At 36.7% G+C, this 22,571-nt stretch overlaps 1 protein-coding gene across 2 annotated transcripts in view; it reads right to left on the reverse strand.

Moving 5' to 3' along the window:
* M1AP (meiosis 1 associated protein) overlaps positions 1-22,571 on the reverse strand; it is an 84,144-nt gene that overhangs the window by 46,408 nt on the left and 15,165 nt on the right. For both annotated transcript variants that reach the window (XM_059188150.1, XM_059188151.1), the window contains exon 3: positions 381-566. In XM_059188150.1, coding sequence (XP_059044133.1) covers positions 381-566 — 186 coding nt within the window. The remainder of the gene's footprint in view (positions 1-380; positions 567-22,571) is intronic.

The raw sequence follows: 22,571 nt of genomic DNA on the forward strand, positions 1-22,571 counted from the left end.
GCCAAGATTTGATTAAGAACAACTGTAAATTCTGAAGGGTGCAAAGGAAATACAAATATAGACAGTAATCTAGGCAGTTTAACAACTACTTTACAAGCTCCAAAAATCCAGAGGCAGATGGCATATTCAGATTTTGATTTCAGTTTTTCATCATAATTCACTTCAGCCCATATTTTTAGCATTTCTCTTTATGCTGGCTCTGTATAAGAATTACACAGACTATAGGAAAAAGAGAACATATTCCTTGCCCGCAGGGAGATGAAAATCTAGACGTGAAAATTACCATCAAAGTGTATGAAACAAAGAATATAAGGATGATAAATAATGAAGCATCTAGATGGTTCGCAATGGTCTTAGAGTCCTAAGGCCAGTATTCTTACCTCCAGGGAAGTAAAGCTCAGAGATGCACCTGTGGTCACGTGTCTGCTGTACTGTTTGAACTGCTGAAGCCCATCCTGTACTGCCAGGTGCAGGGAAGAGCTATGTGGCCTGAAACAGCCTTCTCTCTGCAACATGCGGAGTTCTGAGATGCAGGCCTTCAGCCTAACAAAGTTCCCTTTCACTTGCTGTAGAGAAAAATGAACCAAAGATCTTTAGTGACCCAGGTTCCAGATTAATGGGCAGTCCATCTTCTTTATCAGTTATTCCTCAGGCGTCCCTTCCCTTCCTGAAGATTTTTTAATTGACCATATCTATTCTATGCCTTCTATGCTTTAGGCATGGCACTAAAATCTTCCCTATACCAGAAGAAAGAAAATTTGTAGTCAAAGGATTTTGATTATGTGGAGTTACCAGGAACAGGAAAGAAAGTGTTTGAACTTATTCACTCATCCAAATGGAAGTCCAGTTGTGATTGCTGAGTTTTACTTTGGGGGCTCTTCAAACTGGAGGCCTAGCAGGATCACTCTTAAATATTATTTTCATTTCATAGTCAGTCTAGGCACTGGGAGCCTCTCTAGTTTCTAGAAATGAGGATTTTGATATGGTTGGTCATTCCAGAATGGATAAAGAAGAGATGCTTGACTTAGTCTGCAGTCAGCTCAAGGGGCCAACATGTAAACCTCTTGGTTCTATCTCGCCTCCCTTTATAAAAAGTTACTCTCAGGAAGTAATCTAATATAATCTGATTCTATATCAGTGTTACCTCTCCTAAGGATGTATACATTTTGAATAAATGTGGAATGCTAATTTGTGACACTATTTGAATTCTAAGCATCAATAGCAGATGGGGGTTGGGTGAGGAGGAATTATATTTGGGATGAGGAAACCACCCTGACAAAGAGCAGAACTGAGCAATATTTGCAAAATGCACATAAAATTCATGAGCACGAGCTGCCATTATGCCAGTTTACTTAAGTCAACCCCTGCCCCACTGAATTCCACAGCTGCTTACTTTGCTAACATGCTCCTGAGTCTATGGGAAAAACACAAAAAATAGGATGTAATTCTTACACAAAGAGAATTTGTAATTTAGATGGGAAGATAAGAAACCTACGCAAAAAAGAAATGAAAACGAGACCGTATGTATAGACCAGTGGCCTTCAGAAATTTCTTTTCATGTATCCCCTAAAAGAATCTGAAGACTGATACACTTTATCTATCTATCTCAAGTTTTTACTTTAATTCCAGTTAACACACAATGTAATATTAATTTCAGGAGTAGAATTTAGTGATTCGTCATTTACATACAACACCCAGTGCTCATCATAAGTACCCTCCCTAAGCCCAGTCACCCATTTAACACCCTCCAACTGTCCTCCAGCAGTTTGTTCTTTATAGTCAAGAGTCTGTTTTATGGTTTTCTTCTCCATCTCATTTTTCATCTGTTTTGTTTCTTAAATTCCACATGAGTAAAATTATATGGTATTCCTCTTTCTCTGACTTATTTTGCTTAGCATAATACCCTCTAGCTCCATCCACAGCATTCAAATGGTAATATTTCATTCTTTTTTTTTTTTTTTTTTTAAATTTTTTATTTTTTATAAACATATATTTTTTATATACATATATTTTTATCCCCAGGTCTGTGAATCACCAGGTTTACTCACTTCACAGCACTCACCAAATCACATACCCTCCCCAATGTCCATAATCCCACCCCCTTCTCCCCAACCCCCTCCCCCCGGCAACCCTCAGTTTGTTTTGTGAGATTAAGAGTCACTTATGGTTTGTCTCCCTCCCAATCCCATCTTGTTTCATTTATTCTTCTACCCACTTAAGCCTCCATGTTGCATCTTTTTAATGGCTAATATTCCATTGTGTGTGTGTGTGTGTATTCCCAGTAGTTCATTTTTGCTTTTGTTTCCCTTGCTTCAGGAGACATATCTAGTAAGAAGCTGCTGTGGCCAATGTCAAAGAGGTTACTGCCTGTATTTTCCTCCAGGATTTTGATGGGTTCTTGTCTCACATTTAGGTCTTAAATCCATTTTTTAAAAGTAGGCTCCATGCCCAGCGTGGGGCCCAACTTAGGGTCCAAACTCACAACCTCAAGAGCAAGACCCAAGCTTAAGAGTCAGATGCCCAATCAACTGAGTCACCCAGGTGCCCAGTCTTTAATGCATTTGAATTTATTTTTGTGTATGGTGTAAGACAGTGGTCCAGTCCATTCTTTTGCATATTGCTGTCCAGTTCCCCAACACCATTTATTGAAGAGACTGTCTTTTTCCATTGGACATTCTTTCTTGCTTTGTTGAAGAATAATTGCCCATATATTTGTGGGTTCATTTCTGGGTTTTCTATGCTGTTCCACTGATCTATGTGTCTGTTTCTGTGCCAGTACCATACTGTCCTAATCACTACAGCTTTGTAATATAATTTGAAGTCCAGAATGGTGATGCCTCTGAGAAAGGGACAGGTGAGGCTAGGTAGGGAGAGATAGGTAAGGGAGCTATGTGATCGGGTTCATAGAAATTCCACAAATGTGGAGGTATAAGGAAACCAGAGATAAGGGAACACTTCAGGCCACCCTGCCCTAGGTGTCCAAGGGGAAAGTCTTATTATTTTTTGAAGATTTTTAAAAATTTGTTTGACAGACAGAGATCACAAGTAGGCAGAGGGGCAGGCAGAGAGAGAGAGAGAGAGAGAGAGAGAGAGAAGCTGGCTCCCTGCTGAGTAGAGAGCCTGATGAGAGGTTCGATCCCAAGACCCTGAGATTATGACCTGAGCCGAAGGCAGAGGCTTAACCCACTGAGTCACCCGGTGCCCCGTTTTTAATTTTTAAGTTATTTTTAATCAATTTATTTTTTTTTAGGGGAAAGTCTTACTTATGCCAATCTCCTGTGGTAACAAAAAATAACCAGAACCTAAAAAGAATGAAGTCATTAAAGATGTTAACGCTAGTCCTTAATCAGTGGTGCTGCCAGTAGGAAGTCAAAAAGATTTAACTTCCCTGGATAGCTTTTTATAAAAGACCAAAGTCCTCAGTGGCAACCCTGTTGGGATCCCTCTCACTCCTGAGAGCTTTCTCTGTATCCTTGCTTAATAAAACTCAACCGCTTTACTCACTCCTTTTGTCCATGAGATTCATTCTTTGGTTGTGAGACAAGAACCTAGCTCTCTCACTTTACCTACAACTTTCCTTCTCTTTTTCAAGATTGCTTTGGCTATTTGGGGTCATTGGGGTTCCATACAAATTTTAAGATAGTTTTTTCTAGCTCTGTGAAAAATGTTGGTGGTATTTTGATAAGGAGTGCATTCAATATGTAAATTGCTTTGGGTAATATAGACATTTTAACAGTATTCATTCTTCCAGGGTGACTGGGTGGCTCAGTTGGTTAAGGGTCTGCCTTCAACTCAGGTAATGATCATGGATTCCCAGGATCGAGCCCTGCATCAGTCTCTCTGCTCAGTGGGGATTCTGCTTCTGCCTCTGCCCCTCACCCCACCTGTGCTCTCTCTCTCACTGTCTCAAATAAATAAATAAAATCTTTAAAAAAGTATTAGTTCTTAGAGTCCATAAGCATGGAATGTCTTTCCATTTATTTGTGTCATCTTCAATTTCTTTCTTCAATGTTTTAACGTTTTCAGAGTACAGATCTTTTACTTCTTTGGTTAGGTTTATTCTTAGGTATCTTACAGGTTTTGGTGCAAATGTAATTGGGATGATTCCTTGACTTCTCTGTCTGATATTTCATTATTGCAACAGATTTCTGTATGTTGACTTTGTATCCTGAGCCTTTATTGAATTCATGTATCAGTTCTAGCAGTTTCTTGGTGGGGTCTTTCGGGTTTTCTGTATAGAGTTTCATGTAATCTGCAAATAGTGAAAACCTGACTTCTTCCTTGCCAATTGGGATGCCTTTTATTTCTTTTGTTGTCTGATTGCTGAGGCTAGAACTTCCAGTACTATGTTAAATAACAGTGGTGAGAATGGACATAACTGTCTTATTCTTGACCATAAAGGAAAAGATCTCAGTTTTTCCCCATTAGGTTATTAGCTGTAGGTTTTTTTTGTATATGGCCTTTATAATATGTTGGGGTTTGTTCCCTCTAACCCTGCTTCGTTGAGAGTTTTTTTTTTTTTAAAGATTTTATTTATTTATTTGACAGACAGAGAACACAAGTAGACAGAGGCAGGCAGATAGAGAGGAAGGGAAGCAGGCCCCCTGCTGAGCAGAGAGCCCGATGTGGAACTCGATCCCAGGACCCTGAGATCATGACCTGAGCCGAAGGCAGTGGCTTAACCCACTGAGCCACCCAGGCGCCCAAGAGTTTTTTTTTTAAATCAAGAATGGATGTTGTATTTTATCAAATGCTTTTTCTGTGTCTATTGAAAAGATCATACAGTTCTTATCCTTTCTTTTATTAATATGGTATATCACATCGATTGAACCACCCCTGCAGTCCAGGAATAAATCCCACTTGATTGTGGTGAATGATTCTTTCAATGTATGGTTGGATTCTATTTGCTACTATTTTATTTAGAACTTCTGCATCCATGTTCATCAGGTATATTGATCTGTAGATCTCTTCATGGAATCTTTGTCTGGTTTTGGTATCAGGGTAATGCTGGCCTTATAGAATGATTTTGGAAGTTTTCATTTCATTTATTTTTTGGAATAGTTTGAGAATAGGTATTAACTCTTCTTTAAATGTTTGGTAGAATTCCCCTGGGAAGCCATCTGGTCCTGGACTTTTGGTTGTTGGGAGATTTTTTATTACTGTTTCAATTTCTTTGCTGGTTATAGATCTGTTCACGTTTTTTATTTCTTCCTGTTTCAGTTTTGGCAGTTTATATATTTCTAGGAATTTGTCCATTTCTTCCAGTTGTCCAATTTGTTGGCATACAATTTTTCATAATATTCTAATTGTTTGTATTTCTGTGGTGTTTGTTCTTTCTCTTCTCTCATTTGTGATTTTATTTGGGTCCTTCTTTTTTCTTTTTTGGTAAGTCTGGCTAAGGGTTTCTCAGTTTTATTAATTTTTGCAAAGAACTAGCTCCTGGATTCATTGATATGTTCTATTGTTTTCCTAGTTTCTATATCATTTATTTCTGCTCTAATCTTTATTATTCTCCTTCCCTTTGCTTTGCTTTTCCTCTTTCCTGCTTGCTGAAACACAAGTCTAAGAAAGGCCAACTTGGTCTACAAGTCAGTACCTGTGTTGCTGGTGGTAGTAAGATGGTGGAACAATGAGCCAGGAGGAGCATGGGTCCTTATTGATTATGGAATTGCCACACTAGCACTGGATTGCGTAAAACTATTTGAGAAATAAATACATTTACATCTTATTTAAGACACTTTTATTCAGGGGTTTCTATGACTCACAGCTGAGCCTAATCATAACTAATTCAATCTTATTTAAAAAAATTCTTCAGGTGCCTGGGTGGCTCAGTGGGTTAATCCTCTGCCTTTGGCTTAGGTCATGATCTCAGGGTTCTGGGATGGAGCCCTGCAGCATCAGGCTCTCTGCTCAGCGGGGAGTCTTCTTCTTCCTCTCTCTCTGCCTGCCTCTCTGCCTACTTGTGATCTCTCTCTTTGTCAAATAAATAAATAAAATCTTTAAAAAAATTCCTCAACTTTCTTTTTGGTAATGTTTTGGGAGGAATCAACAGTAAAAGTGTGTTTCCAACAGTCATCTTTGCAATGATCAAAAGACTATACTTTTCTACATTTAAGTTTTCTAAAATAAAAACTTTTTTTAATCAGAAAATGCATTTCTATTTTGAAAACTGAAACAAAAATCTTAACTTATCTCCTGTAATTAAAATGTTAAAAAAAAAATAGGATGGCCTCCTGATGTCTCTGCCAACCAGGTTATAATAACCTTTAGGAAAAAAAAGTGATCTTCTAACAAGGTTTGAAAATATTTCCTATTTGAGTAATTTTGCCAAATGCAATGGCTTTGGCAATATTGGAAATTAAGCTGTTCTTTCTTATATTAATCAAATAATAGGGTTACTTATTGCTCAAGAGCACTCCTGGTTGATAAACTCTTGTAGCAAGAGGTCACGTGCCCAAATCATCTAAAAGATTAGATCATCATTCAGAAACAGGCTGAACAGAAAGTAGGCTAAAACATAACTATGTATTATATCCCTTGAAAATGGTATCTGATCTCTCAGGTACTCATTTTGATTCTGGAAGTGATTTTAAAATGCAGGCTTTGCAGAAACATTAATTGCCTAGAATGTGAAGAGCTCATACAGCTTGGCTGGAAAACAATTTCTATATATCAAAGGTTAATGACTGATGAATGCTACAGAAAGTCTTACATTCTTATCCTTTTTTCCCTCATGAAATGCCTAGACAATATCCCATATAGCAATAGTGTAAATAGTTCAGACTTGTGTTCCAAACCCAAAAGGTGGGGTCAGGGATCTATAGGGACCTGTTAGATAAAGAGGGAGAAAATGGATGGTAGGAAGATAAGACCTGGTGTCTCTCAGCTGGAGTTGTGCCATTACCTGCAATCTGCAATCTGAGCAGTCAAATGTCATAACTTCTCCCCGTTCCCCTTTCCTGGATGGAAAGTTTGGGATTTCCACTGTGGAAGATTCAAATGTGCTTTCAGAAGTTACTGAGTTGAAATGCAGCCCGGTGAATCAGGTACTGAAATTGCCTACAACATTGTTTTGAGTTATTATCTATTATATCACAAATTCAGGTTCTTTGTCTTAGATATCTGGGTGAGTTTCAAGGTGCAGAGTGGAGACCTTGATTCAGTTAGATGGGAGCTGTACAGAGAAGTGGAAGTTGGGATGAATGGGTAAGGACTAATGGACCCTCACTGCATTTCTTTCTTTCTTTTTTTCTCACTGCATTTCTTTCAGCTTTTTGTGTAAACTAGTTGTACAAATATGCCTACAGGATGTTCTCTCCCTAAATCTAGTGCCAGTGTGTTCTCCTTGGTCTTGGCAGTTTAAGGCAACTCAGATTGATGTCTTTTTGGAAATCAGATGAAAAAAGTTAGAACATAGTTTAGGTAATTGATTTTCAAAAATATTTTTATTAGTAGAAACTTATATAAACAATTTTTATATATCCATATATGGATTGAATCCATATGTGAGTTGAATTTTATTAGCACAAATGTATTGTCAATATTTTGTTTTTATTTATTTTCAATATATAATACATGCACATGATTCAAAATTTATTTATTTTTTTTTCAAAATTTAAAGGTTATAAAATTATATGCAGAAAAATCACCTTTCACTCATCCAGCTAGACAATCTATATTGGTAGCTTGTTGGATATCTTCCCAGAGATTTTTTTCTTTACATGGAAGAAAATATAAAAGATAAATCTGTTCTTCTTACCAAAATAAAAGAGCCTATGATAGTCTTTTATATCTTGATTTTATTGCATAGTGTACTTGGGCAATGATGTCATTCAATAGATAAAAATTGTCTTAATTTTTTAAAAGATTATTTATTTGAGAGAGAGAGAGCACATGAGTAGGGGAGAGGGGCAGAAGAACAGAGAGAAGGAAGCCCAGTGTGGGGCTCGACCCAAGGACCCTGGGATCATGACCTGAGCTGAAGGCAGAGGCTTAACGGATTGAGTCACCCAGACTGCAAAAAGTGTCTTAATTTTTACAGCTACAGAGTATTCCACTAATGAATGGAACATAATTTTATTTAACCAATTCCCTATTGATTGACATTAGATTGCTTTCAATCTTTTGCCACTGCAAAGAGTGCTGAAATGATAATACTTAAGTCATTTTTCCACATATGAAAATGTATCTGCAGGATAAGTTCCTAAAAGCAGACTTGCTAGGTCGGGTATGTAAATTGTGATACTTGTCACCAAATTGCCCACCCTTGAAATTGTGCTAATTTATATACTCATAAATGGCATGTAAGTGTGGTTATTTCTTTAAAACCTCATGAACATTAGGTTACTAAAAAACAAAAGTAAACAAAACAAACAAAAAAAACCATACAGGTGAAAAATAATAGTATCTCAATGTACTTCAAGTTTTCTTTTTCATTTCTTTTATAAGTGAGATTGAACATATTTTGATATGTTGAAGGATCATTTATATTTCTTTTTCTGAAAGCTATATATGTCATTTCTCATTTCCTTTTGGATTATTGGTCTTTACCTTATTAATTATGTAGATTTTTTTTTGCCAAGCACATATTTTCTATTTTTTTTATAGCTGAGTTTTTTTTTTTTTTAAAGATTTTATTTATTTGATAGAAAGCATGCAAAGCAGGGGGTACAGCAGGGGGAGAGGGAGAAGCAGGCTCTCCACTGAGCGGGGAGCCCGATACAGGGCCTGATCCCAGGACCCTGGGATCATGACCTGAGCTGAAGGCAGAGGCTTAACTGATGGAACCACCCTTAGATGTATAAGGTGCCTTTATACAGCTGAATTTACTAATCTTTCACTTTTGGAATTTTGGGTTTTATGTTATGGTTAGACAAACCTTTCTTACTCTGATATTTTCCTCCATGCTTTGTGAGCTAATTGTCAACTTACTGCCTCTAAGATCTAATTCACTTTTCAATAGATCGTTGCAGTGAAGGACAAAATCCCTTTAAACATTTCTCCTTTACATGGACATGATGTTAAACATTTGAATAGAGAGCACTGGAGGAACACTGCAGAAGGAAGATGCTTTCCTGCTGAAAGCAGTGGGGTATGAGAACATCTGATAGTGCCTCACACTAGCAGATAGTGCCCCAAATTAACAGTCCCTTGAATTTAGAGACTAAATGTGTGTGTTCCCTTAAAAATCATATACTTAAGCCCTAACTCCTACTGTGGTAGCATTTAAGTGAGGCCTTTGAGAGGTAATTAGGTTTAGAGGAGGTCAAAATGATGCTGTCTCTGGTGACCTTCTAAAGAAGAGGAAGGACACCAGAGCTCTCTCTCTCTCTTCATATACATGCACTGAGGAAAGGTCATCTGAGCAAACAACAACTCTACTACTGTCTGTAAGCCAGAAGGGAGCTTTCACCAGAACCTGGCCATGCTCACACCCTGATTTCGAACTTCTAGTCTCCCAAAATTTGAGAAAATAAATACGTATTGTTTAAGATGTCTAGTTTTTAGAATTTTCTTGTTATGACATCCTGAGCTAAGACACTGTAACCTCTTAGCCCTGGCTTGGTGATCACCTTTCAGCAGTCCTTTTGGCACAGACACTGCCTGCTTCAGGTCTCCTGCCTGCACAAATGCCTCACTCCCTCTGCTCACCTCAGAAATTTGTCTCCTGTGGCCCTCCCAATGATGCTGCAATTTCCACATGGACGCTGTTTGGTCTAGGCATTCTGTCTATGTTGATATCTCCACTCTACACACTTATGCACCAGTCTCTGATTACAGCTCACCAACATCTGGAAGACTGCATCCTGCTTTCACAGTAACCACGAACCAGCTCTGGCTTGGAAAAACCGGTGAACTTCTTTGTTATCTGGTCAGCTGCAACTATACTTTCTCCAACTGGTCCTGAAGTCCAGCCTTGGGAAAGGAATATACTTTTCAAGTTTGTCCTTCCTAGGCATCACTACCTCAACCCTAAGGTACCATAGAAAGTTCTCATATCTTACAGTTGCTTTATTATCATAGTTTAATATGTTAAATGATGTTAAAAATTTCCATATAAACTTCCCTTGTTTAAATCACTGTGTGGTTTCTCTCTCCTGATTGGACTCTGACTGATACAGTCTGTTCTCCTATATATATAATATCAATTTTTACATTTAAAATTTTGATCTATCTGGACTTTATCCTGATGTAAGCAATGTGTATGGATCAAATTTACTTTTTTCCTACATGGCTATCCAGTTGACCCAGGCATTTACTGGATTATTATTTCAAATAAATTTTATTATTTTTTAATTTTTAATTTATTGCTACATTTATTTATTTTTAGTAATCTCTACACCCTACATGGCATTCAGACTCATAGCCCTGACATCCGGAGTCTCGTGGTCTTCTGACTAAGCCAGCCAGGTGCCCCTCCAATTAATTTAAATTAATTAACTAATTAATTAATTAAAACGAGGGAGAGGTGGGCAAGGGCAGTGGAAGAACAGAGGAAGAATTTTAAGCAGGCTCCACCCCCAGCATGGAGCCTGATAGGGCATTCAATCTCACAACTCTGAGATTATGACCTGAGCTGAAATCAGGAGTCAAATGTGCCACGCAGGCGCCCCCCACTCCAATTAATGTTAAATATCATCTTTATTATATACTAAATTCCCACATATATTTGGGTCTTTTTCTGGATTTTAAATTATATTACATTGCCCTATCTTTTCAATCTCCAGTATCACACTTTGCATATGTTTAATATTTGAGAGGAATAGTTCCTAGCTGTTTTTTGCTTTTTTTCCCTTTTGCTTCTAATTTGAAGTTTATTATTAGGATGTCCAGTTTTGGGGCACCTGGGTGGCTCAGAGGGTTAAGCCTCTGCCTTTGGCTCAGGTTGTGATCTCGGGGTCCTGGGATCGAGTCCCGCATCAGGCTCTCTGCTAGGCAGGGAGCCTGCTTCCTCCTCTCTCTCTGCCTGCCTCTCTGCCTACTTGTGATCTCTCTCTGTCAAATAAATAAAGTCTTTTAAAAAAAAGTCTAGGATGTCCAGTTTTCTTGTTGGAAATTTCATCAGGAATTCCATTATATTTACAGATTAATTTAGAGATAATGGACATCTTTCTGGTCTGACTCTTCCCCCAAATTAATGACTTTTAATTTGTGCAATCTTTTTTTGTGTTTCTCAATAATATTTTAATTCATATGAGTCTTGCACATATATTAATTTCAATCCTAAGTGTCTGACAATTTTGGTGATTGTATGAGATCTTTTCTGCCACTTTACCATCAAATCTGTTGTTTGGAATATATGAAGGGTATTAATATCTGTATTAGTTCTTGTACCAGACTATTATCATGAGTTCTTTCATTGTTTGAAATAATTTTCTAGGGGCACCTGCGTGGCCCAGTGGGTTAAAGGCTCTGTCTTCAGCTCAGGTCATGATCCCAGTGTCCTGGGATCGAGCCCCGCATCGGGCTCTCTGCCTCCTTGCCTACTTGTGATCTCTGTCAAATAAATAAATAAATAAAAATCTTAAAAAAAAAAAAGAAAATAATTTTCTAGTTTATTCTCTTGAACATCACTAATCTGCAGATAACAATCATTTTATATCCTTCTTTCCTATCTTTATATTCTAATTTATTTCCTTTGTACAATTGCATCAGTGAAAATCTCTGGAATACTTTTAAGTAATAATGATGATAACATAGGAATATATTTAGTGTCTTCATTAAGTATGATTTGATTCTTGAGCTGTTATAAACCTATATTGTGCTCAGGGATAGTTACCTATACCTACTATATTAAAATCTTCTAAGATTTTAGACTTAAGGCTGGATGTTGCATTTTATTAAATGCTTTTTTCAGTATTTATGGAAATGAACATGATCATATTTTTTCTTAGATGTATCAATACAGTAAACTGTATTAATGGATTCCCTAATATTGTACTATTTTTAAAAAAATTCCTGGTATGTGATCTTTTTAAATATAAGCTGAGGGTGCCTGGGTGGCTCAGTTAGTTAAGCCTCCAACTCTTGATTTCAGCTCAGGTCATTATTTCAGGGTTGTGAGACAGATCCTTCTGTCAGGCTGCATGCTCAGTGGGGAGTCTACTTGAGATTTTCTCTCTCCCTTCCCATCTGCCTCCCTGTCCTTGCTCTCTCTCTCAAATAAATAAATAAAGCTTAGAAAAAAAAATATATGGCTGGATTCTATTGCCTGTACTTTATTTGGGATTTTGAATACTCATAAATGAGACTTGCTGTGGCTTTTCTTTTTGTGCAATATTTGTTGGGTTCTAGTATCAATATTATGTCATCTTCAATAAAAAGGTTTTGGAAGGTTTTTCTATCCTGTGCAATGAAACAATTAAAAAACATAGCAATGGTCTGTTCTTTAAAGTTTAGTATTACTCCCCTTTAAAATCATTTTGTTTCAGTACTTTATTTTGGAGGAAGGCAGCTCTTGGGCAACTTTGCTTTATGGGAAATGGTGAGTTTATATTTTTCTCTCTTCTGAACTTAATTTTGGTAATTATATTTGCATGTAGAGTTATGCATTTCACCCAAGTGTATGTGGTTCTTTTCTCCTTATCATATTTTGTATATGGCACCTTCTCCTGTCCTTCTCCTCAAACTAAGTTTACTAATGGTTTATCTGCCTACTACTCTTCCCCCAAGGTACAAATTGGGGTTTATTAATTTGTTCCACCATTTTCTATTTTCATATTCATTATTTTTTTTTATCTTTACTATTTCCTTCCTTCAGCTCTCCTTAGGTTTTTTTTTGTCTTTTGTTGTTAAGTTGCATGCTTCATTTATTTAGTTTTTCTTGTTTACTAATGCAATTAAAAATAAATTAATACAGTTTAAAGATAAAGTTTCCTTTTAGCATTGCATTTTTTTATAACCCATAGGTTCTGATATATAGTATTTTATTATTATTATTATTATTATTATTTCCTACACATATTGCAATTTTAGTTTGGATTTCCTTTTGACTCCAAATTTATTTAACAGTTAAAAATTTCCATAGGGGGGGTGCCTGGGTGGCTCAGTGGGTTAAAGCCTCTGCCCTCAGTTCAGGTTATGATCTCAGAGTCCTGGGATCAAGCCTTGCATTGGGCTCTCTGCTTAGCAGGGAGCCTGCTTCCTCTCTCTCTCTCTGCCTGCCTTTCTGCCTGCTTGTGATCTCTTTCAAATAAATAAATAAAAATCTTAAAAAAATTTCCGTTGGGTAGATAATTTTTTTCTCTGCTTTTGTCATTTATTTCTAGTTTTACTGCAGAGTGTTCAGAAAATATTGAGTGAACTATTAACATTTTTGGAATTCATTAAACTTTTGGGTTTATTTGAGTTTATTTATGGCTTAATACATGACTGAATATTTTGTGAATATTCCATGAACACTTGAGGAGGGTGGAGATTTCATACATATGTATGATCATATTTCTCCTAAAAATGTTCGTGCTTTGTTATTTGGTACATAGGTACTCAAAACTGATATATTTTCTATAGATTCCCCCTCCAACAAACCTTCTGTACTGAATATCATCCATATGTATTCATATTCTCTACTCTTCTCTGCTTTGTGTCTAGTGTTAAAGTGACATTCTTAGTGTCATTTAGTGCTTTTTGCTCCAAATTCAACCTTGTCTGATATTAAGATCATGTCCTTTTTTTTTTTTGGTGGGGGGAGGTTCATTTGCCTAGTCCTTTGCCCTTTCTTTCATTGTCAACCTTTCTGAATAACTTTGTTGCAGCTGTATCTTTTTAACACAGCAGAATTTTTTAAAAGATTTTATTTATTTGACAGATACAGACAGAGCAATAGAGGGAACACAAGCTAGGGGAGTGGAAAAGGGAGAGGCAGGCTTTCCACTGACCAGGGAACCCAATGTGGGGCTCCGTCTCAGGACCCCAAGATTATGACCTGAGCTGAAGGCAGAAGCTTAACAACTGAGCCACCCAGGCACCCCAACAAAGCAGAATTTTTAATAGGTGGGTTTAGCATACTTATATTTATTGATATGACAGATATATTTGTTTTTATATTAACATATACTCTATTTTCATAAACTTTTTTTAAAAAAAGATTTTATTTATTTGAGAGAGCGAGCTTGTTCACAAACAGGAGGGAAAGGCAGACAGTGGGAGAGGGAGAAGCAGGGTCCTTGACAAAAAAGGAGCCTGATGCAGGGCTCAATCTCAGGGTCCTGCTATCATGACCTGAGCCCAAGGCAGAAACTTAACAGACTGAGCCATCCAGGCGCCCCACATAGTTCTTTTTTTTTTAAGGATTTACTTATTTACTGAAAGAGAGAGAGAATGTGCATGCATGTGTACTTGTGCAAGAGCTGGAGGAGGGGCAGAAAGAGAGGGAGAAGCTGATTCCCCAGGCTCCCCACTGAGCAGAGAGCCCAACGGGGGTCTCCATCCCAGGGCCCTAGGATCATGACCTAAGCGAAGGCAGATCTATTTTCATAGCTTTTGAAAAATCACTCTACTGTATGACTTTTTGTTCTAGGTAAGCTTTTACTGTCATAATTAGAAAGGTTTGTATTTGTTTTAGTATTTATAACTACATGTTTATATAATTCCCTTCTTTAGTACTATCCATTAATGAATAACAAAAATCTTCAAAATAAACAATGACAAAATTTGTATATTTCCTTTTCTTACTCTTCTCCTCTCTCTCCTGTAGCACTCAATAATAGTTTATTATATTATCTTTATTGGAGTTTACTTTTATACTGTTAAATGAAATATATCCTTGTTATCTGTTACTTTCATGTAATTTCATTTCAATGTCAGCTATTAAGGATGAGGAAATAAATGTTATAGCCAAATTAGACCACTATTAGTCTTAAAATTCCACTGTAGATTATATATAATTTAAATAATTCCTTTGTTCTCATGAAAAGATAGAAGAATTGGTAAGATATTCACTGTAATTCTTCTGAAATTCTGCTTTGAGAAGAGATTAATCATTTTGGTCAGATTTATTTATATTAAGGGCACAATGGATATAAAAGGAATTCTAATATTTTAATTATGATTCCTCTGTCATTATTCCTTATGAAAAGCTCTGGGTTATACTCAGAAATGGAATACTCAGAAATTAAATATGAAGCAATATATTGAGGTATTCATCCTGGGCAAGATATCCTGCCTGCTGTCTTTTACCGTTGTATTTTGAGCTAACTTTGCGGACAGAAAATGTTAGATACTTATATAGGTTAGAGACAGTGGATTTAAGATAACATTTTTCCTTGAACAAAGATTGGGTTGCTCTATACATAAGGTAATGGCATTGTTCCAGTAATTTTCTTGAGCTCATAAATAGGTTGAACTTACTGTTCTTTCGGAAGGATTTTTGACCTGCAGTTTTTCCCGAGAGTTACTAGTCAGTGATTTATAGTCTAGAAATGTCTGCCTTTCCCAATAAAATGATTAAGGGATCAAGGGATTTATCTAGGGCTAAATGTACTGAGGAGTGCCTGAGGTATACAACACAGCCACTTGAGAAAGGGGGAAAATCCTTTAACTTTCAGTACATGAGCTCATCTCTCAAAAAGCCTTCTTATGCTGAATATCTATCTTCATTTGCCCTTCTAGATAACTCTTTACTTTCTCTACCCCTATTGCCTGACAGAAGATAGAAAAAGCCAAATGTGATCACGGGACAGACATGCACAAGGAAAATGGCACAACAGAGGAACATACCTGCCACATGGCTGCAAATATCACTACCACTTTCATTGTGCCCTCAGTGTACTGATACGGTATATACAATCACAGATTATATACAGTGAGAATTACACATTTTGTTTATCTATTCACCAGTTAATAGACATTTAAACTGTTTCCAGTTTGTGGCTATTATGAATAATGATGCCATGAACATTCATGTAAATGTGGATTTCTGTTCATTTCTGTTGGTTAGATTTCTGGGAGTGGAACTGTTAGGTTACATGGAAGTTGTATATTTAACTTTTTAAGAATTTGACAAACTATTTTCCAAAGTGGTTGTATCATTTTACCTTACTGTTAGCAATGAACTAGGGTTATAGTTTTTCCCATTGTCACCAACACTTGGTATTGCTTGTCAGGATTGCCTTTTTCATTGTAGCCATTCTAGTAAGTTACTAGTCAGTGATTTAGCTTTGTTTTTCTTTAGCTTTTTATTTTGAAATACTTACAGATCCACAGAAAGTTGCAAAATTGTAGAGAGGTCCTATGTACCTTCACCTAGTTTCTTCCAGTGCTTGCTTCTTACATAACTATAGCTCAATTTTAAAACCAAGAAATTGACCTTGCTACAATGTTTGCTTTGAGTTCTATGCCATATTACCACTCCTGTAGATTCACATCTTGCTAGAGGTTTGTCAGTGTTAACCCTTCATTTTGAAGAATCATCATTTTCCTTTTCTCTGTTTTCAATTTTATTCATTTATATGTTTTATTATTTCCTACCTCCAGCTTACTTTGGGTTTTTGTTCCTCCTTTTCTAGTTTCCTGAGGTGTGATCTTATGTTACTGATTTTGAATTATATATTTCCATTTCTTTTTTAAAACGATTTATTTATGTATTTGACAGAGAGAGAAAGAGAGGGAACATAAGCAGGGGGAGTGAGAGAGGGAGAAGCAGGCTTCCTGCTGAGCAGGGAGCCCCTTGTAGGGCTCGATTCCAGGACCCTGAGATCATGACCTGAGCTGAAGACAGACGCTTAACGACCGAGCCACCCAGGTGCCCCTATATTTCCATTTTTAATGTAAGCATTTAGTGCTATAGATCTCCCTCTTAGCACTGCTTTAGCTGAATTCCACACATTTTGATATGTAGTATTTAAATGTTCATGCAATTCAATATATTTTAAAATATTCCCTTGCCATTTCTTCTTTGATCCATGGGTTATCTGCAAATGTGTTATTTAGTTTCCAAGTGTTTGGAGATGTTACGGTTATGTTTCTGTTACTGATTTCTAGTTTGACTCTACTATGGTTAGAGAACAAATTGTGTATGACTTCAAATTCTTTCAAATTGGTTGAAGATTCTTTTATAGCCCAGGATATGGTCAATAAGTGTTCTGTGGGTGCTTGAAAAGATTGTGTATTCTGCTTTGTTGAGTGGAATATACTATAAATGTTGATTAGATCCTATTGGCTACTTGTAGTTTTTTTTCTTCTAGTCATTCTATCGATTGTCAAAAGGACATCTGAAGCCTCCAAGTTAAATTGTGGATTTGTTTATTTCTTTCAGTTCTATCAGTTTTTGCTTCACATATTTTGCAGCTCTTTTGTTCAGTGTGCACACATGTAAGATTGCTATTTTTTTCTTCTTGGTTTGATTCTTTTATCATCATTTAATATTCCTTTCTCTACCTGATATTCTTTGTTCTGAATTCTACTATATTAGATATATTAATATAGCAACTTCTGGTTTGTTTTGGTTAATGTGTCAGGGTATATCTTTTTCAACCCTATACTTTCCAACCTAATTCTGCTGTGTTTGAAATTAGTTTCTTATAGATAGAATAGATATATAGCTGGGTCATTTTTACCCACTCTGCCAACCTATGCCTTTTAATTGATATACTTAGACCGTTTTCATTTACTGTAACTATTGGTATGTCAACCTGCCAATTTATTTGTTGTTGTTTTCGTTTCTCTGTTCTCTTTTACCTATCTGACTATGGGTTACTTAAGTTTTTTAAAGACTTTTTTAGAATTCCATTTTGATTTATCTATAGTATTTGAGTGTCTTTGTATTGATTTTTAAGTGGTTGCTCTAAGTGTTACATTATATATATATATTTTATGTAGAAGGTCTCTTTACTTTTCCCTGTTTATAATGCAATTATTTTAAATATTTCCTCTATATACATTAACATCCACATCAGACAATGTTACAAGTTTTGCTTTAACTGTCAAATATAATTTAGAAAACTCAATAGAAAGTCCATTATATTTATCTATATTTTATTCTTTCCATTGTTCTTTCTTCCTGGATATCCCAAGATTTTTTCTTTTATAATTTCCTTTCTGTTTCAAGATCTTCCTTTACTATTCTGTTAACATAGGCCTGCTGATGACAAATTCTCTTAGTTTTCCTTTATCTAAGAATATCTTCATTTCTGATTCATTCCTTAAGGGTATTTTCACTGGATACAGAGTTCTATCAAGGGTTCTTTTCTTTTAGCATTTGAAAAATGTGAAATGTGACATTTCCTCTGGTCTCCATGGTTTCTGATGATAAAAGCTATTGTTACTTGATTGTTTTCCCCTTATCGTAAGATGGCAGTGCTCTGCTTTCAAGAGTTGGCCTTTAGTTTTTAGAAGTTTGGTTATGATGTGTCTAAGAACAGATTTATTTGCATTTATCCTCTTTGGGCTCCCCAACCTCTTGAATATCTAGGTTTATAACTTTTTACAAATTTGGGAAAGTTTCAGTGATTATTTATTTAAATATTTTTTCAGCCCACCCTTTTCCCCTTTCCTCTTGAACTTTGATGATATGAAATTTAGATCTTTTGTTATAGCCTTACACGTCCCTGTGGGTTTGTTCATTTTTTAAAGTCTGTCTTCTTTCTCTTACTCAGATTGGGTAATTTCTTCATGTTCACTGATTCTTTTCTCTGTCCTCTCTATTCTGCTGTTGAGCCCATCCATTAAAGATTTTTGCTTTTTAAAGTTTGGTTATTATATTTTTCAGTTCTAAAATGTCTGTTTGGGGGTACTTGGGTGGCTCAGTCAGTTAAGTGCCTTTGGCTCATGTCATGATCCTGGAGTTCTAGAATGGAGACCCATGTAGGGCTCCCTGCTCAGCTGGGAGTCTGCTTCTTCCTCTGCCTGCCACTCTCCTTGCTCCTTCTTCCCTCTTCACTCACTTTCTCAAATAAATAAATAAAATCTTAAAAAAATAAAATATCTACTTGGCTCTTCTTTGTTTTTTTTCTTTTTTAAAAAGATTTTATTTATTTATTTGACAGAAAGAGACAGTGAGAGAGAGAACACAAGCAGAAGGAGTGGGAGATGGAGAAGCAGGCTTCCCGCTGAGCAGGGAGACTGATGCAGGGCTTGATCCCAGGACCCTGGGATCATGACCTGAGCTGAAGGCAGACGCTTAATGACTGAGCTACCCAGATGCTCTTGGCTCTTTACCCTTCCTTTTTTTTGGTGAGACTTTTTATTTTTCTATCTATTCCAAGAATGTTCATAAGTGCTTGTTGAAACATTTTTACAGTGGTTGTTTCTGTTTTTTTTTTTTTTTTCCAGATAATTCCAGTATCTGTGTCATCTCAGTGTTGGTGCCTGGTGTCTTCTCATTCATGTTGAGATTTTTCTGGTTCTTTTTTTTTAAGATTTTATTTATTTATTTGACAGAGAGAGACAGACAGAAAGGGAGCCATTAAGCAAGCACAAGACGGTGGAGGCACAGGCAGAAGGAGAGGGAGAAACAGGATCCCTGATAAGCTAGGAGCGTGATGTGGGGCTTGATCCCAGGGCCCTGGGATCATAACCTGAGCTGAAGGCAAACACTTAACTGACTGAACCACCTAGCCACCCCTTTGGTTCTTGATATAACAAGTGTCTTTTTATTGTATTCTGGACATTTTGGGTATTACAGAACTCTGGATCTTATTCCAATCTTCTGCTTTAGCAGGCTTCCCCTGATACTGTGCTAATGGGGAAGTGAGCCAGGTTGGAGTGTGACTCTGGCTTCTGATTCTGAGCCTAGAGGGAAGGGTGCCTTGTTACTTCTGGGTGGGAATGGAAATTTAGGCTTTCTACATGGTTCCCACTGACACCCTGGGATGGGGAAGTTTCATTACTATCAGATGGGCATAGAAGTCCTGGGTTTTCACAGTTTGGGACAAGATGTCTATAACTTACAACAGTAGAAACAGTAGGTTAGCAGCAGACCTATCCACAGAGACCTAGCAGGCCAGAAAGGACTGGCATGATATCTTCATGGTACTAAATGAGAAAAATATGCAACCAAGAATACTTTATCCAGCTAGGCTGTCACTGAAAATAGAATGAGAAATAAAAGAATTTGCAAACACCAAACCAGCCCTGCAAAAAATATTGAAAATGGGTCCTCTAAACAGAGAGAGCTCAAAGGTAACATAGACCAGAAAGGAACAGAGGCAACTACTTCAAGCAATACAATCACACTAAATTCCTATCTTTCAATAGTTACCCTGAATGTAAATGGGCTAAATGCCCCAATCAAAAGATACAGGGTATCAGATTGGATAAAAAAGCAAGACCCATCAATATGCTGTCAGCAAGAGACTCATTTTAGATGCAAAGACACCTCCAGATTGAAATGAGGGGGTGGAAAACAATTTATCATGCTAATGGACAACAAAAGAAAGCTGGTGTGGCAATCCTTATATCAGACAAATCAGATTTTAGTATATGTGCTGCCGAAGCGAGCACGACAAATCAGATTTTAAACCAAAGACTGTAATACGAGATGAAGGAGGACACTATATCATACTTAAAGGGTTTATCCAACAAGAGAATCTAACAACTGTAAATATTTATGCCCCTAGCATGGAAGGAGCCAATTATATAGGCCAATTAATAAGGAAATCAAAGAAACACAAATAATACAATAATAGTAGGGGACTTTAACACCCCCCCTCACTGAAATGGACAAATCATCTAAGCAAAAGATAACAAGAAGGGATGCCTGTGTGGCTCAGTCGTTAAGAGTTCGCCTTTGGCTCTAGTCATGATCACATTGAGCCTGCATCAGGATCCCTGTTCCATGGGAAGCTGCTTCTCCTTCTCCCACTCCCCATATTCCCTCTCTCACTTATATTCCCTCTCTCACTTGCTCACACACTCTGTCAAATAAATAAATAAATAAATCTTTAAAAAAAAAAAAAAGATCAACAAGGAAATAAGGGTTTTAAATGACACATTGGACCAGATGAACTTCACAGATATATTCAGAACATTCCATCCCAAAGCAACAGAATACACATTCTTCTCTAGTGCACATGGAACATTCTCTGAAATAGATCACCTCCTGGGTCACAAATCAGGTCTCAATTGGTACCAAATGATTGGGACCATTCCCTGCATATTTTTGGACCATAATGCTTTGAAACTCAAACTCAATCACAAGAGGAAAGTTGGAAAGAACTCAAATACATGGAGGCTAAAGAGCATCCTACTAAGAATGAATGGGTCAACCAGGAAATTAAAGAATTTTAAAAAATCATGGAAACAAATGAAAGTGAAAACATAGCTATTCAAAATCTTTGGGGTGCAGCAAAGGCTGTCCAAAGAGGGAAGTACATAGCAATACAAGCCTTTCTCAAGAAACCAAAAAAAGTTCTCAAATATACAACCTCACCTTACACCTAAAGGAGTTGGAGAAAGAACTCCTTTGGAGTTTGGAGAAAGAAAGAAGAGAAGTAATAAAGATTAAGCAGAAATCAATGAAACAGAAACCAAAAGAACAGTAGAACAGATCAAGGAAACTAGGAGTTGGTTCTTTGAAAGAATCAATAGGATTCATAAACCCCTGGCCAGATTTATCAAAAAGAAAAGAGAAAGAATGCAAATAAATAAAATCATGAAGAAAGAGGAGATAACAACCAACACCAAAGAAATACAAACAATTATACGAACATATTATGAGCCATTATATGCCAACAAATTAGATAATCGGGAAGAAATGGATGTATTCTAGAGATGTAGAAACTACAAAAACTGACCAGGAAGAAATAGAAAACCTGAACAGACCCATAACCAGCAAGGAAATTGAAGCAGGAATAAAAAAATCTCCCAACAAAAAAGAGCCCAAGGCCAGGGTTCCCAAAGGAATTCAATCGAACATTTAAAGAAGAATTAATACCTATTCTTCTGAAACTGTTCTAAAAAATAGAAATGGAAGGAAAACTTCCAAACTCATTTTATGAGGCCAGCTTTACCTTGATGCCAAAACCAGACAAAAATCCCACCAAAAGGGAGAATTACAGACCAACATCCCTGATGAACATGGATTCAAAAATTCTCACCAAAATACTGCCAACAGGATCCAACAGTACATTAAAAGGATTATTTACCACGACTACGTGGGATTTATTCCTGGGCTGCAAGGTTGGTTCAACATCCATAAATCAATCTACTTGATCCATTACATTAATAAAAGAAAGAACAAGAACCATATGATACTCTCAATAAATGCAGAAAAAACATTGAACAAAGTACAGCATTCTTCCTTGATTAAAACTCTTCACAGCATAGGGATAGAGTGTAGATACCTCAATATCATAAAAGCCATCTATGAAAAAACCTCAGAGAATATCATTCTCAGCGGAGAAAAACTGAGAGCTTTTTTCCTAAGGTCAGGAACACAGCAGGGATGTCCATCACCACCAATGCTATTCAATATAGTACTAGAAATCTTAGCCTCAGCAAACAGACAACAACAACAACAACAAAAAAAAACCAAAGACATCCGAATTAGAAAAGAAGTCAAATTCTCACTCTTTGCAGATGATGTGATACTTTATGTGGAAAACACAAAAGACTCTATCCCAAAACTACTAGAA

This window comes from Mustela lutreola, chromosome 9 (genome assembly GCF_030435805.1).
Source record: "Mustela lutreola isolate mMusLut2 chromosome 9, mMusLut2.pri, whole genome shotgun sequence".
NCBI classification, from domain to species: domain Eukaryota; kingdom Metazoa; phylum Chordata; class Mammalia; order Carnivora; family Mustelidae; genus Mustela; species Mustela lutreola.